We start from the raw sequence: 17,096 nt of genomic DNA, 5'->3' as shown, positions 1-17,096 counted from the left end.
CTGAAGCACCCCACAAAGCAGTGTTCTAGAACTAGATCTCTCCTCTCCTACCAAAACTGACTGGAACTGGCTCCAGAGAAAGGAGGGGAACTACTGTAACACTGTGCTTCCCATTCCTAAGGAGCTGGTCTAGAAGGATACCATGATTGATAGTATCAGCCACTGAGAGATCAAGGAGGGTCAGGGTGGATACACTACCTCCATCTCAGTCCCACCAAAGGTCACTGACAAGTGCAATCAATGATGTCTCAGTACTATGCTCAGGCCTGAAAGCTAACTGAAAAGGATGCAGATAATCTGTTTCCTCCAGGGCCCCTTGGAGCTGCAAGCTGGCTACCTTCTCAACAATCTTCCCTAAAAAGGGAAGGTTGGAGACTGGACAAAAATTGTCCAGTTCTGTTGGAACCAGTGATGGCTTCTTGAAGAGAGGGCATATCACCACTGCTTTCAGAGCAAGTGGAATCACCCCCTTCCTCAAAGAAACATTAACTACCACATGGACCCAAACACATGTTACCTGTAGGGGCTTTGACTAACCAAGAGGGACAGGTGGCTGAACTCATAGCATTAAGGATCTGTTTGCTTCATTAGGACTAACAGGTTCAAACTCCTCCCAGTTAATCAGCAAAACTATACCCCAGGCAACTTCATAGGACCTGTACAGCTAGAGTCCAACTGAACGATGCTCAAAATGGTCCTCACAGCCAGTCTATAAATGTTTCCCTGGCTCTTCTTTACCCAGAAAGGACTAGGTCACCTTAAACTAGGTCAATAGTCAGCTCTCTGCAGACACAACGTTTTGTTGACTTTTCTGCCATGACAGAATCCTTAAAAAAAGACTCTTATCCCTGTCAGTTTCACTCTTCATTTTACTCCAGTAGTGCTCTAGGTGTCTTTTATGCCACTTCATCACACAGAGTTCTTCTGAAAACCAGGGGGACCTCTGGAATCCATGCGCATGGGGAGGCCACGCAAGCTCATTCCAAGGTCATCACTGCCTTTCATTCCAAGCAGTGACTTAAGACCTCAACTAAACCACACATCAGAGCCCTAGAACAATCCCAAGCTCCCTCTGAAACCCAATGGAGTCGATCAGACATCTGGGGCTGATGGACTCCATTGGGCCATCAGAATAGGACCTACCTCCTGCAGTGGGATGCAGCCATGGAGAACTCTAAGGTCAATGGGGAGTGATTTGTCCATAACAAGGGACTAATGAAAACAGCTGACAATTCACTTCAATTGCCAATATAAAAATGAAAACTTACATTCCATAATTTGTTTATACCTGTACTGTTTATGCATTTCTTTGAAAAGGGAAATAAAGGTGTTTTTTTTTAAAAAAAGAAAAGGAGAAAACATAAACCACTACAGAAGTTTCCTGTCCTTTTCGTTTCTACAATGCAAAGGACTCATAAAATTGATTACTTTGAGGAAAAAGCAGCCATTTTGACATTAGTGCTATAATCCTTCTGATTTGGCAACATTATGATACAGTTGTTATAAAAGAAGCTTGCTACAATTGGATAACCTTGGCTCACAATCAGTGAACAAAATGGTGTGATTGTAAGAGTATAGGGTCTGGATTTAATTCCCCCAATCTACAAAGCTCAGCGTATACCTTTTTAGGAAATCCTGAAGATCTAGGGTTTTTATTTTCCTCCAAATAATTTACCTTTAAAATGGGAGGATTGTCTTAGATTCACTGAGAATATAGTAATGAAGACAATTTTTTTTTTCTGTCTGCTTTACCCTTTAAGGCAGGGTTCATCTTAAGTTCAGGGCTGTCTCAGGTAAATTATGTAGTTTTCATTTTAGCATAAGTCACAGAAGTCTTGTAATGATGAGGTAAGATAACCTCCCCATACACTAGCTCTGAAGTTGTTTGAGAAAGGGATGGAAAAAAACATGACAAATGAATTATAAACCTAGATTGGGAGTGGAAAGCATTGTCTCACTGTCAGAACATTATCTAATCAGTGCCTATGGCTATTGGCCATGTAATTTGATCACACTAGTGCTAGCTACAAATGAATGCACATGGAGGATGTATGTGTGTGTGTTTGTGCTGGTTTTTGAACTTAGTATACTTAGAACTTAGATAGCCAGAGTAGAGTATTTGTGGGGGATGGGAGGGTGGTGGGGAGGAGAGGAGAGAAGGAAAATGTTTACAGAGTACCCGTGGGGTATATGTGTATGAAAGAAACATCTGGACCTTTTTCATCCTAATGTGAAACCCAGTTTACATACTCATAAAGGCTTAACCAGGTAGAAAAAATATCTGGACTGCCACTTTGATATCACTGCAAGGCGTGCTGAAAACTTGAGCAAAGTTTATATCCTCTAAAAAGATATAATTTTTATACTGGAATGAATACAGGACCAAGGAGCAAAAAGGAAAAAAAAAAGGAATGTACCAACTGAAGACGAGATGCGATTGCAGAAGCAGACAACCTGCTGAGTTCACGGCACTGAGAAAGCTCCTTACCCTTCATGTAGAGATAGCTGTGAAAATATGCTGGCCCAGATCCATTGAGCATAGTGACCCTGCCACTACAGAATTCTTCATCAGTGTCCATATAAGTATCCCCTTCATCTTTGCTATCTAGAAACTAGAAGAAAAATGAATTATTGCAATCTGGCAAGCAAATACATAGACTTCTGATTGGTATTATTCTCTCCAGATAATTCTATCCCACTTCTAGTACAGATTAGATGAACTGATTCCCTAGATATAGTAACAACTGTACAGAGGTTGCTTCAAAACCCCTCCTCATTCAAAAACTCATTCAAAAAATGAATGAGAAGAATAGGATGACTAGCAGCAAGTTGGATGGACTCAGTGCAGTGAAGGGTCAGGTTAGGAATGGATCATCCTGGAGAAATTCTATTTATGTGGCCATCAGGGATCAAAACTGACTTAACACACATAATCAAGGCAGCCATATATAAATAACAGTATGGAAAAAAATATAAATGCACAGAGCATTATATCCAAATACACCACACTGTTGTCTAGAACTGCTTAACTGAATTATAAGCCTTTAGAGATCTCTTTAACAGAAATAAACATTACAGAGCACCATGTGATCATGAGGACTTCTCATGTTGCTGATAGAACAGGAAAAACACACCAATAAGAAATTGGTTAATTTGATAAGGAAAAATTTCATGAAGTAATTTAGCACTTCCTTGATGGGAAAGAGATTTCTTCACTCAAACTCTCACTCAGTCCATAAGAAGAATATTAAATCAGATTTGGTTTTGGCAAGAAGGAAGCAAGGATATATTGAGATGGGGAAGGGAAATAACTATTGAGAATGACCTCAGGATTACTTAGTTGGATGGAGTCTTAGAGTATTAATGCTAACCTCTGCACAAAAACTTGGTCTTTGGCTCAAGCAACATTACATCTGAACAGTTATTAGAAGCACCCATTGAACTCTGTTCCAAGCCCAAAAGAAGTGTGCCAGGAATATTCAACTGCAATGGTTATGAAATATTCTCACCGAGTCCAAGCTTCCACGATTGGAATCCACACCGTTGCTGTGAGAATTGCGCAGGACCTCCTCCCTGTTCAGTGGCTCAGCTGATGTGCTGCTGACATCTACAATGCCATCAAATTCCTCATGGTCATAATCTGATTCCACATCTGGAGGCAAGCTGTAAATTGGATCTTCCACCTCCACAGTGTCATTCTGCATTACTTCTGAGCCTATCCAGTATATGCTTTTCAGATGTTCTTTCTGAGGACTTGCAGCCCTCTCTGTAGAAAGAAGCAGAGCATTACCTTCTCTGTTTTCTTCCTCCCCAGACACTGGCATATTTGGAGATGTATCTTCCTCTGAGTAATAGTTATCACTGGTCCTAGTACTGCTGTCCTGGTTCAACAGACTTGGGCTGGGGACTGGTGGGCCTTCTTCATCAGCAGGAAAACCTTCATCTTCTTCTTCCTCAGCTAGTGGAGCAACAAGGCTGCATTCGATGTTGAGAGTTCCTTCGTTAGACAGGGAGCATTCCAAGTTTTGTACACTTTCATCCAGGTTCCCAAAATCTAGAAGTTCTAAGAATTCTTGTGCAACCCTGGATGCTTCTTTCTCTAGCCTCTGTATTTCTTCTTCCCGCTGCCGCTTCATCTCATTCTTGGTATTCTCACATGCAATGGACACATGATCTGTCCTCTGTTGCCACTGCAGCTTCTCAATTTCCTTTTCCAGCCGTAAAATCTCCTCCATCTGGCGCTGTTCCTCTTCCTGCAGTGGATGGTTCTTCTCCTCAGTTCTTAGTACCTCCATCTGACTCAAAAATGCAAGAAAGTAACAAACGTTCATAGATTAGTTTTGGGATGCATCAATAGATTTGACAATTCAGGAGCTATCCTAATGGACAAGCGGTGCTTCACTGCTCCTGAGTCCACAAGATTTCTTTATTCTAACTTTTCAAAGGTACAGTACGGAATATTTACTAAATCCCCCTAAGTTGAATGTAATTCAAAAGAAGATTGTCACAGGTGGTATATCTCCTTTGATACACTAGTATTTGTATGGTATTTACAAAAAAAAAAAGTCAGCCAAAGACGACTACTGTATGAGGCCTGTTGCTCTATCCATGGTTGGAACCAACTTTATCGTAATGCCTTCCAATCAGCCCCAAATTAAGGGGTAACAAATTGGATTCACAGGAATTCTTCTGTGAATATTTCGGGTTCTGGTCCAATATAGAGTCCCATTCAGATAGGGTTGGCAATACTGCCCCAGCAACTACCACAGTATTCATGACATCTTTAAATAGTGTTTGTGGCCCTCCAAAATTAAAGCATTAAAACAAAATTAGTCAAAATCTTGTGAAATCTCTAAATTTTGTAAGATTTCAGCACTATCAAATTCTGAAAGTAGGGTTTCAGACAAGAAAGCAAGAGATCTCACTATGTGTGCGACAGAGATGTATCTATTTAGACTTCCATATGACTGCACAGCATCCAGTGCTTCAAGTATTAAATCAGTTTTTGACAATTCCCTGAAACCTTCTGCATGACCTTAAAGATCATCCCTCCGTCGCTGGTTGGCTCAAAAGGAAAGCATCAGTTGTCACTATCAGAAGCTTCTCTCTTAAGTCAAATAGCTTTGGGTATGGTGTATATAGACTTGAGACAATTATGGTTGTAAGTGGAAAAGGTTAAAATTTCCCTCCCCACTTTAGTGTCACATATATTTTGGCCCAAAAATGATATACTGTAAACTAAATGCACCTCACAGCTATTTCAGAGAAATGCACACAGCTAACAATGCGCTCAGAAAAAGATAAATCATGTGGTGGGTTAGGATTCTGCTAGTGACCCTGAAGAAGAGGCAGAAGGTTGGAGAAACCACAGAACGTACCTGGGCCATCTGCAGTGCTGCTTCCAAGTGCTCCTTTTTTCTGTTCAAAATAAAGCACAGTTACTCAATAAAATCCACAGGCCAGCTTGCCAGGGATTTCACATAGAAGTCAGAGACAGTCACACTGTCTTCTTTTCAATTTCTAGTACTGAAAATGCAGTTTTAAACAGTATAGCTGCCTTAGTTATTTATGTCCTGGTTAAAAGCTGCTACAAAGCCTTCAAATCCATAGAATTTATTATAGCACATTTAATTAAAAGCTTGGATTTTCAGAAGGTTGGATTTTCTTAAAGGTTTTAGAGCAGGAACTGACTGCTACTTGATATATGTGGACCATTCATGATACAGACTGCCTGTGTCTAGCTAAAAGAAATAAAGGTCGCCTCATGATGAATAATAAAAAACATTATTTAATTAAATTTGAAGAAGCACTAATTTCAGGTTAAGACGGGCAAATACTTAAGCTTACACAGAATGGAAAGACTCTTAGTCCTATTCCCCAATTCTGGAATAATCTGGGAAACTGGATGGGGAAAAAGAAGGCATGTGCAGGCAAAGGTGGTGGAGCTTTTGAAAAAAAGCTGAATTTTTTAAAAACCATGCACTCTTCTCCAGCAATGTTTCCCCAAAATATAGTTCAGTTTTAATAAGATCCCATGGCAGAGATAGTAGCTTGGAAAGGAGCAGCTGCCACTGCTTTGCAATCTCTGACTTATCTTTGCCTTCAGGATCACTAACCTGCAAATTTAATGTTAGGTTGCCTCAGAGCTGGGAACTGAATCTATTCATCTATATACTACTAAAACTCTCCTGTCTGTTTGTAACCTTCAATTAGCCGAAATGGTGCATCATAGGGTAACTATTTCTGAAGCAAGGTAGCTCAAATGGGCAAACTTAAGAATGCGTCCAAAATCCAGGACCCATGACTCCTGTGGAATTGAAATTTCAAAGTTCTTCACACCAGTTCTATTCGCAAAGTTGTGGCCACTGCAGTGTTGCCATGATTAGCCACTGTCACATGATCATTATTTCTGACTACACTTCCCAGAAACCCATAGGTTGTGTGGTGCAAGGGAAGATGGGAGGGGCATATCCCTGCCCTCTTTCCTGCCTCCCTCTGGCTCCTGCACTCAGTCAGCTGGTGAAAAGGCCCAATGGGTGAGCGGCAATTGGCTGCTTTGGAACCAAGGCCAAAAACTGAAATCTCTTAACAGGAGTGGGTGGCAAAGAGGGAGGACTCTGATGCCTGCTGGCAAGGTAGGGTTGGCTGGGGGTGCCGGCAGTTGACAGGTGAGCTCTCTTTTTGGAGAGGAGGCGAGGAGGAGGCCCTTGGGGACAGCCAGGATGGGGAATGGGGGTGCATTTTCCTCATCGTCCATGGCTCCCTTTGTTCCCCCTCCCCCCAGCAAAGTGACAGGCACTTCTGTGGGTCAGTGGAGGAGGAGGAGGAGGCGGCAGCAGCGGTGGCCTCGTCGGGGCTCTGTCGAGGGTCGTGAGGGGAGGGGAAATGGCGCCAGCCCATATTATATATGGAAAGAAGGATGACCCAACAGGTCATGGGTTGTCTAGTTCCACATATTATTATGTTTCATACAATAGCTTGATTCTACATACAGAGAATTCTTTGTATGGTGCTCCCTCACTCCAGCAGTCCAAAATGGACCAAGTGAGACCTGGCTTTACCATCTCATTTGTGAAAAGCATTTCTCAGAAATATCACTATGGCGGCTCGTACCTTTTCTTTTCCTTCTCTTCCTGCTTCCACCTATGCTCCCTCTCTTCTTGCCATTGCCTTTCCTCTTCCTCCTTTCTAATCCTCTCTTCCTCTCGCCGCCTCTGCTCCTCGGCTTCCTGTTTCTGCTTCTGCTTTTCTTGCAGCAGGTCTTGACAGAGGTTGCGAGCCAGGTGCCCACGCCAGTGCTTCTGCAGGACAACGGCAGAGGCTTTCAGGCGTAAGAGAGACTTCTTCCAGAAGTGAGCACGATAATTCTTTTGGATGGTCACAACACTGGCTAGCACTCTTCGATACTTCTTCCTGAGTCAAAGGCATATAAGGATGGAGGTCACACCAACATAATCACCATTCTTCCAAAAGCCTCCCCAGCTGCTGTTTCGCCCCATGGTGTTAAGATGCCTGATCTGATGACTCAACACAATCAACTTCTTTCCACAGAGGCAATGCTCCAAGAAGCCTCTTTGCCATTCTCTCATTCTCCCTCAATCTGTTATCTATGGGGTTTCCGAGTCTTGAGAATGCCATTTGTTTCCAGGATCTGCATGTGATCTTCTGCTAAGCACAACAAATGGAATAATTTTGGGGCGATGCAAAATATACCCTGTACGTGCCAAACTGGCATTTTTAAATCTCTCCAAACAGGGTCAATTCACATCTTTATTTTCTCCTAGCTTACATCAGTCTGGTTTCTTGATGTTCCCATAAAGACAGGCAGAGATTGTTATCCTGCTTGTTATCTTAAAGAATGAAAGTAATCAGTTTTAAAAATAAAAATAAAACTCTATGATGGACCTCAGCTGCCAGAAAGTCAATTGCAGTTAAGCAGTGAGATCAGGCACCCTACAGATATTCAGAAGCAGTCTTCTTGATAACTGAATTGTGGATAATGAGACTCACAGGAAATGTTCTAAGTCAGATCCTGTCATGCACATTCCTTACCTGAATTCAAGATCTAGAACTGGGAGGGGGGGTTAATGTGTGTGGACCTGTTTCTGTGAATCCATCATAGATGGCACGAAGCTACCTTTTTTCCCTTTATGGAGATCAATTAGGAGAATTAATAGATCTTACACTACATTCCTGAATGCCTGTGTAGAACATAAGCATTACCTGGGGAAGAGATACTTACAGGAGCTAAGAAATTGATGCCCGTTAGCAGGAGAAACCCATGCAAAAAAACTCAGAGATGGTGCCAGTAAATAGTAACAGCAGTGTTCTGTAGCCCTAAGACTGTATCATGCAGAACTTTGGGAATCAAAATTTCCTTAAAATACTAATTCAATCAATAAAAAGCGGATTCTCTTCTCTCCTCCCAAATAGGTTTCCAATCCTTAAGGATATAAAGGTAAGATTTTAAAACTGTGTGCAAATCCTGGTGAAACCCCAGGCCCTAGACCAGACATGTCAGTAGAAGGCCCATACTCAGGCTAGCATCAAACTGATAGAGTGGGGAATGGAAGGGCTTGGTTTCATGCACTAGAATGGCAGATGGGAGGAAGGAATATTGAACCCTCCTTGTTCATGTTCTCTCTCAAAACCTCCCCCATCCCAGTGTGTATACCCAAACTATTCCATACCAGCTCTACCAAGGGAAAACTATAAGCAGTCCTTCCCACTCCTTGCTTTTCTTTTCTTTTTTGGATTTTTGATTCCGCCTTTATTATTTTTATAAATAATTCAAGGTGGGGAACATACATAATACTCCTTCCTCCTCCTATTTTCCCCACAACAACAACCCTGTGAGGTGAGTTGGGCTGAGAGTGACTGTCCCAGAGTCACCCAGCTGGCTTTCATGCCTAAGTGAGGACTAGAACTCACAGTCTCCTGGTTTCTAGCCTGCTGCCTTAACCACTAGATCAAAGAGGCTCTCTGCTTTAAAAGCATCCCCAGTCCAGCTTTATTCCCATTCCACATAAGCCAGTGCTTCCCAAACTTTTTCCTTCATTACCCAAAACTGCTTATCAGAAAGTCCTCTTCACCCAGTGTATGTAAAAAACACTTGAAGTCAATTTAAATGTCCCTGATGTGATTGGGTAATGGATTCATGTGTCATTACCCAAAGAAAAACCACCTTTATCCAATTTTGGGTAATTCTTCCAGGTTTGGGAAGCGCTGACATAAGCTATGCTTTAATAGCCAGTAATGCCAGCATCACATTTAAATCCCAAGAAGCAGAGAAGCCACACCACCCACCCATAAGGCCGAGGACTGGCAGGTGGGATAGCATGACAGAAAATTCAAGCAGGACTACACCACAAAGAAAAAGTAAAATAACAAAAATAAATAAAATAATTAACCATCTGTTGCTCATTAATGGTGCCATGGGATTTCTTGTCTATATGGCTCTTTGCCTCTCTAAAGCAATAATAGAAGCAGAATAACTTGTACATGTGTGCAATTTTTCAAAAGTTATTTTGTGTGACAATTATAGGTGTGGTGCTAGTGGCAAAAACAGCTTCAGCAGCAAGACAAAAGTTTAAGTGCACTAGAACCAAATCTGTTTTAGGCTTCCCTCAGATTGCAGTTGGTTTAGACAAAATGCAGAGTCTTGTTCGTAACTGGAAACTATGCAGTTCCAATCCATTCCAGCCACCATGCCATTGGCAAGAGATTGTAGTAACTCTAGTCAATAACATCTGGAGTGCACCAGGTTATCTATCCCTGGTGTGAGGTCTCATCAAGTTTCCTGTTTTAGTTTACCTGGCGAAAACTTAAAGGTATTCCTACGGGTTTTGTAAGCACTAGAACACTTACTAACGGTGTAAAAAAGGCTGAAGACTTCTATTTTGCTTCAGACAGTTATGGGGGAAAAAACCCACCCTTAGAAGTTCTATACATTTTCCCTCGTTCCTCCTAGTTTCACCTGGCCCAGTGGTGTCTGGGATTTCACCAGACACTGTTCACAGGTCTTCCAGTCTTTCTTTGCAATTTTAAGGAAGTCTAAAAATGTTCTAAAAAGCCAAACCTATACAAATCACATTGAATTAGTCCTAACTTCTATGCTGCTGTGGTGCAATCCTGTAAGACATAATGTCTATTTCTCCTTATAGCAACACTGCTGTATCTATGAATGCAGGTGATTGTCCCAATGGGCATGCAGTACATTGCAATTTGCCTGAACAAGCTGAGACAAAGCCCAGCTCACTATGGAAGAAGAGGTAGCAGTAAGTTAAAAATATAGACATAGGTAGGGCGCCAACAGAGCAGGGGTGAAACACAACCCTGCTTACAGGGTTACCAAGAGACCCCTGGAGAGAAGCAGGAACTGGACAGAGTTCGTTATGGCCTTAATAGTGAGCAGTTCCAAAACAAAGCAGAGACTGCACTTGGAACCATGAATGAAAGGCAAAGAAAAGAGCCAGGGATCTGGATAGGGGCAGCTTCATGGAGGATGAAAAATGCAACAGGAGAAAGTCAGAGCAAGTGGCTAATTTTGCCTCTTAGAAATATTTGGAGGCTTTGGAGCAGGAATGGGGAGGAAGGAAAGAATGGGGGAAGCCCAGCGCATGTAGAGGCAGCAGGCAGGCAGCACTACAGCCAAGCAAGCAGGCAATTTGGGCACTGACCTTGCCATGTAGCCCAGGACGTGGGCTCGGATGAGGGTGGCCGCCTTCTTCAGCTCCTCTTCCCGGGCCTTTTCCAGCTTTTGTTCCAGAACCTCCTTCAGGAAAACCTAGTACCCCGGGGAGGAGTTTCGCCAAACACAAAGAGAGGAAACAGCAAGTCCCAGGCAGCACCAGCAGGTCCCATGCCTGCCAGTCCGCCTGCTCAGAGTAACCAGACACAGAGGGCTCCTTTCACGCTCCTGCAGCAGAGCCGTCCCTGCTGTCCTGCCAGCCCTTCCCTCTGGGTGTCAGTGAGGATGGACGAGGGAAAAGTTGAGCGTCAGCCCAGCCCTCCCTTGCACTGTGCTCAAGAATTGGGGGTGGGGGTGGGGGGTGGAGAGAAAGAGAGGGAAAGGGGGGGAGGGGGGAGGGAGAGGAGACTGCACTGCTTTTACAACTCCTCTTTAACCCTTTTCCTGACATAGCTTTATCTTTCTAAGGTAATTGGAGCCTGCCATTTAGGGTTCCTAAAGCAATTTTAGGATACCACCTGCATATAACGACTGAGAGAAGCCCACAGTGAGGGAAATCCACAGGAAAACTTGTTCAATTATGCCAAAAGTCCCATCCCCCCCAAAAAAAGTGGGGTGACCAAAAAGAAGAAGTGCACCAGACCAATTCCTGCTCTGCAACTAAATCATCCACATTTCCTCCAGCTGTTAATTAGCATTTTTGCCCTGTGCCAGCCTTTCCCTCATTTTCTTGTCTGCTAAAAAGAGCTGGAGAATTCCTTTGTATTGCTTTTTCTACAATTATCCCCTCAAGACCCAGGCTTATTCTGACATGCACATTAACAGATGGCTGTTACAATGTTTTAGATGCATCCGGGGGCCACTGCAAATTCAGGATCTGCAAATTTTCAGACCAGACTTTTAAATGGACGTCTGATAAAGAGAATTGAATTGCATAAGTCCTAGTGGCTGTTCTAATGATGAGGTATTAAGATTCCAACTGCAGGGCCTGGAAATAATGTATTAGTTTGCCTCCCTTGGCTTATTATTTGAAAAGGGTGGGGGGAGGTATTGGTATTTAAACACCAATTTTTTTCACCCATAGTGAAGCCATGCACAGCCTAAAAGGTAAATCCCAGGATTCTTTGCAATGCCACCAAGGATGCAAAAGCATCTCAGAACATGTGGCAGAAGTGAGACATTAAAAGACGGCCTTAGACCATGGTCTATGCAGCCACCATGGTTTCTTCGCCTGCTCTGGTTCGGGTGACCACACTGACTCACCGATATCTGCTTCTAATAATGGACCTTACTGTACTCAACCAGATATACTAAGTAATAAACTCACAGAGAGAAAGATGGATAGAGCTTGACATTTTGAATGTAGCATTCTTCTGGGGACTAGGAAAGCATGAAAGAAGTTAATGGCACACCCCCAGAACTCTTCTTTGGTCATCTGCATGGACGGCCCATCTTTCACATTCATGTAAAGTAAAGGCACCACAATTCAATCTTATAAATGCAACCGCATTTCACATTTGCTTCTTGCAGAAGCAGTAAAAGAGAAGTCCAGTGACATCTCAGCAACACAACTGGAAGGTATAACAGGGTAATCTTTATGGGGCTCCATTCCCTACAATTTTGTTGAGATTAGATGCCTTATTTCTGTGTACTTGCCCTTCCAACCCCCTTAAGACCCTCAAGAGCAACCTGGGCTGATCTTCTGACAATGCTCTAAAATGGGAAGAGTAGCAAGGCCAGGGTTTTCTACCACTATATCCTATCTCCTCTTCTAAAGAATTCCGCATTTCCTATTTTGTGTCAAACGTGGCGGAAAAAACTCACAGTCACATGTATATTGTTGAAAAGGCTATATTGGGAGTTGGGGAGAGATCAGTATGAATACCACATCACTGAATTGCATATGGGAGTTGGATAAGCTGAATTAAAACATTCCAGAGGCTGGAGGGGTAGGGAAAGGGAAATGTTTGGATGCAAACAGTGTACGCATACAAAAGTTAAAGCACAATTGTTGGGTATATGATTTTGCGTATGCACTGATGCAGCAGCATTCAGTTTATAAGCAAGAAAGAAAATTGCAGATGTACTTCAGGTCTCCCCGGGAAGAAAACCAGAAGTCTAAGGTGTGACGGGCAAAGCTGGCATTGAAGCAGGACAGAGATTCTCTGATTAGTTGTACTTTTAATTCAGACCCTGAAAAAACTCAAACCTCCACGACTGACCACTGGCAGCTGCTCTGCTCCTAATGAGAAATACAAAGGCCACCTTGCCTTCCTCTTCCTTTCCTGTGCTCCACAATTCCTTACACTAATCCTTTTCCTTCCTCCCCCAAACAATTGTTCAGTATAGAAATACCCCTTGAATACAAGCTGCAGGAAGCATTTCCTACTCCTTTCCCCATCCTGCCCAGCACATGTTGAAGCCAACACCCACACTCACATGTGCACATAACTTCCCAGGGCCCCCTGTCCTCCCCTAGGCAGGGACAGGAACACAGCACGCCTGCAAGGCTCACTGGACAGGGACACAGTACCTGCAATCGCACAACACCTCCAGAGACAAAGGAGGACGCTGTGCTTCCCTGCCATTCATGCTGAGGAAATTATAGCCCATTCTCTGTGCCAAAACAAAGGGACCGATTTCACAAGACCAACTCAGGACTGTTTTAAGACCTATTCAGTTTTCAGAAACCTGAGGTAAAATAATGCCTTTTAAACATGGGTTTAAAAAATGCTCCATGCATCCTTAATCCTACAGAATATTGCAGTCATATGCCATCAAACTGACATCAAAGGTGTTCCTACCCCAATAGTACAAAGAGTAAATGGCACAAATGTGTTGCTCCAATCCAAATGGGTTGGAAAAATTGCTACTTTATTTTGATACACACACACACACACACACACACAAAAGAGCTTGCAGCTTAAGTTTAACCTACCTGACACTTCCCAAAGCTTTTTTACTTCTTTGTCATCTCCATGTTACTCAGAAAAAAGGATGCTCAATGCCCTAGCAATTTGCATTTGTTTTTGTAATCACTGAGCATTATTGAATAAACTGTCATTGTCTGGTCATGAACATGGCTGTCTTTTCTACCTGTCAATATCTTTCTTAAAATGGGCCTTATTTGCTTCTATCTTATTCCTGCAAACAATGGAACAAAGCATTCAATGGAAAGTAGAGCATCTTTCACCCACCCTATTGCTTCTCCTCTTGCTCGTTCTGCAAAGAGAAGCCTGTAAAGTTGGACTCTAGAGCTGCCAAAAATGACCTAGATTGCTTTGTACCAATGCAGGACAGTGAGACAGCCAGTCCTTTTCAGATGGTCCAGCAACATGGAGAGCAAACACGTGTACAACAGAGAAAGTCCTATTGTTCTTGGGGGGATCAAAGGTTAGTTGTCCATGCATCAGTCACTTAGAGCCTGTTCTTTTTAATGGCTCCAAGGTTGATTTATTAACTTCAAGTGTTCAGCAGGCAGAAAGACAGCAGTTTCCTTTCTACTCTGATGCCTAAGCTTTCCTCCCTCTCCAGTTTGCTCCAGGCAGCCCCATCTGTAGAACAAACTATAACTCAGAGCCTGCCTAGTCCCAAGAAAATAACAACCTAATGTCACAGGGAAGAGAACAGAAAATCCACAGAAACAAATCACAATAGCTCCAAATGTCCTTGATTATTCTGATTAGGTCCAATTGCTTTACAGTTTCTTCTCCTAGGTTTTGACAACTTTGGGGTGGTGGTGGTGGTGGTAAAAGCTGGCAGCGCCTTTGATCACACCAAAGCTCTTTAATGAAGGAATATTGCCTGCCTTTTATGGACCGCAGGCTAGTGCTGGACTACTTCTTTAATTACTGCCCCAAAGAACTGGGTTCCCTAGTGGCTTTATTGATTTAGAACATCTAAAATAATCTTAAAGAAAATGTTGGGGCAAACCTGGTACAGGCCTTTTGTAGGAGAGAGAAGCCTTAGTTGTGTGGAATAAAGAGAGTGATGCTGGTAACAGCAGGAACTCTTAATTGCATTTAATTGGCCTCTGTCCTAATTTTAGTAGTCATCATTCTATTTCTCCTGCAACATGAGCACAGGTAGACATGCAGTGTAGAAGTGTGCATAAAATGGAAAAAAAGTGCCTTGTTTCACATATGAAACACAATTGTGGCTTGGGAGTTTAGCCAGGAGATTGCAGTCCATCTGAACCAAAACCTGGAGCCTCTTGTTCTGGGTTTTAACCAAGACAAGTTCTGGGCAGGTCAAGGCTCCTTTCTCCCCATCCTCCTCTGCATGACTTGTGTACCCCAAATGATTGTCCCACTATCTTCCTTCCCCTTTCTTGTCTCCTGCAATGGATTTCAAATGCAGCAGACCCCAACCTGCCACATCCACTTGTCCCTCCCCCAATCATCCCAGTGCCTTCATTCCACTTCCTTTGCTACACTTCATGTCATGCACAGCATAACCCAACCGGCTCACCTGTTCCTTCTCCCAGTCTTCCCAGAGCTTGTATTCCCCTGCCTGTCACTACCAGCTTTGCCTTTTCAGCACCCTTAACATCTAGACCGGAAACACACATGTTCTGGGTCTGTGCCTGGACCAAACATACATGTTCATGTCCAGATGAAACATGAAACATGTCTGTTTTGGTCCAGTCATGGATCACCTGAACCTGACTGTTCTAGGCATAGAATGATCTACACACCAAAGGTTTTGCACATCCTTTACACAGAGAAAGTGCCATATAGTGATCCTGAAACATAGCATAATACCATTCATTTATTTCCATTCAATACTAGTATATTACTGCAATTAACAATAAACATACTGGAAGTCAGCAGGCATTGCTCACTAAATTTCAAGCTTATTTATTCAATCTGAATTTTTTTTTTTTAAGATTAAGAATGAAAAAGCACATTTCACCAACCCCAAATTCTACAGTTGCTCACAATTCTGCAGTTGCTACAACTGGAGCACAGCTCCAAATTTTAGTTTCAAGTTTTTCAATTTTTATTTATTAAATATATGTAGCGATGGGCCACTACATCCATTAATATTACAAAGCATTAAAATATGATCAAAGCAGATCGTCATTTTACTGTCACTTAATTTCAACATTATTTAGACAATTGTTTTGTGCAGCTAGTGCTATTTAGTCTACACTCTGACATGCCTTCATTAAAATCAGCTAAAAGAAAACATTTTTCTTCATTCTAACTGGGCTGAAATCAACTTTCTCAGCAACTTAGATGCTAAAGGAATAGTTGTACCGAGAGTGAATATTTGTCCAACAATTTATATAAGGCAGATTTCCAGTCACTCTCTTAGATTAAGAAATCCAAGCATTCCCTAACAGTTAGTTTAGACTCTTCTAAAGAGATACATTGGCAGAAGCTAAGCAGGACCTCATTGATATGAGCTGTACTGGGGATCAGTCCAATTCAGTTCACAGAAGATGAGTAGGCGTTCCCATGGGAAGCTAGAGTAATCTCTGCAGAACTGATTCTGTATGATTTTTTTAAAAAATCTTAAGATTATGGGCATTCTACCCCCCACTTTCCAGATTTCTGCTCCAAAAAGAACACTTTTCATACTGCATCTACTAATCTGCACCCCTTGGTAAAATTTCCTGATTGACCCAATGGTCTTATAAATTGCACAGTATCACTGTCCTCTGGGTGAGCCTTCCAAAATAATGTTTTATTAAACACCTTCCAGTTGTTCCACAACCATGGGAAAACCTGGCTTTGCTCCAGGGCCTGAGGTTAGGGTGTTTATGAGCCCCTGCAGTTCTTTGTGTCAGTTTTTGGTAGTGTTGTGCTTTTTCTGAACCTGCATGTATCTGTTCTCTATTTTATTGTTCCTTGTTTTTGAGGTGTAAGCTGCCCAGACTTGTCTGGGAGCTGGGCAGCCTCCGAATCAAAGGAATGAATAAATGAATGAATAAAATGCAATCCCTAGATCTTCAAACTGCTTGTACTGTTTTACAGTGGCTGAAAAAATTGGGGCCATTTCCCCAAACTATAACTGGTTTCGGCATATTTAATTTCTAGTTATTCCTCAGTGCAATAGTGTCCTAACTTTTTAAATATTCTTTTCGATCTAACTTTTGTTACTGAGAGAAGAATCATATTATCAGCATAAGTAAAACAGATGCAAAGGGTTTGTAGTATGATGGGAGGTTAGATACAATTAAAACCTGGCAAAGGCAAAAATTATACTAGGAGTGCAATTACTGTTGTAATTGTGTTGATTTGGAAACCTGAAGGAGAGGGGAAAATATCCTGCACTATTTCTGGTCTATGTAGCTGAAATCGCATTAGCATGTCTTTTTAGGTCATCTGGGCACTAAAAGGTACTTGGCATCCATCCGCACCACAGATGACTAGCTTGTTAACAATGAAATTCTGCATAA

The 17,096-nt window shown here is 42.3% G+C and overlaps 1 protein-coding gene across 2 annotated transcripts in view; it reads right to left on the bottom strand.

Moving 5' to 3' along the window:
- Window positions 1–17,096, bottom strand: part of LOC134487271 (unconventional myosin-X-like) — a 112,243-nt gene that overhangs the window by 23,176 nt on the left and 71,971 nt on the right. For both annotated transcript variants that reach the window (XM_063288969.1, XM_063288968.1), the window contains 5 exons: window positions 10,680–10,786; window positions 7,114–7,413; window positions 5,379–5,418; window positions 3,510–4,295; window positions 2,489–2,612 (listed from right to left, as the gene is read on the bottom strand). In XM_063288969.1, the coding sequence (XP_063145039.1) occupies window positions 2,489–2,612; window positions 3,510–4,295; window positions 5,379–5,418; window positions 7,114–7,413; window positions 10,680–10,786 (1,357 nt within the window). The remainder of the gene's footprint in view (window positions 1–2,488; window positions 2,613–3,509; window positions 4,296–5,378; window positions 5,419–7,113; window positions 7,414–10,679; window positions 10,787–17,096) is intronic.

This window comes from Candoia aspera, chromosome 1, assembly GCF_035149785.1.
Source record: "Candoia aspera isolate rCanAsp1 chromosome 1, rCanAsp1.hap2, whole genome shotgun sequence".
Taxonomy (NCBI): Eukaryota; Metazoa; Chordata; class Lepidosauria; order Squamata; family Boidae; genus Candoia; species Candoia aspera.
The sequence above is the reverse complement of the archived record's forward strand: the minus strand, read 5'-3'. Positions and strand labels throughout refer to the sequence as shown.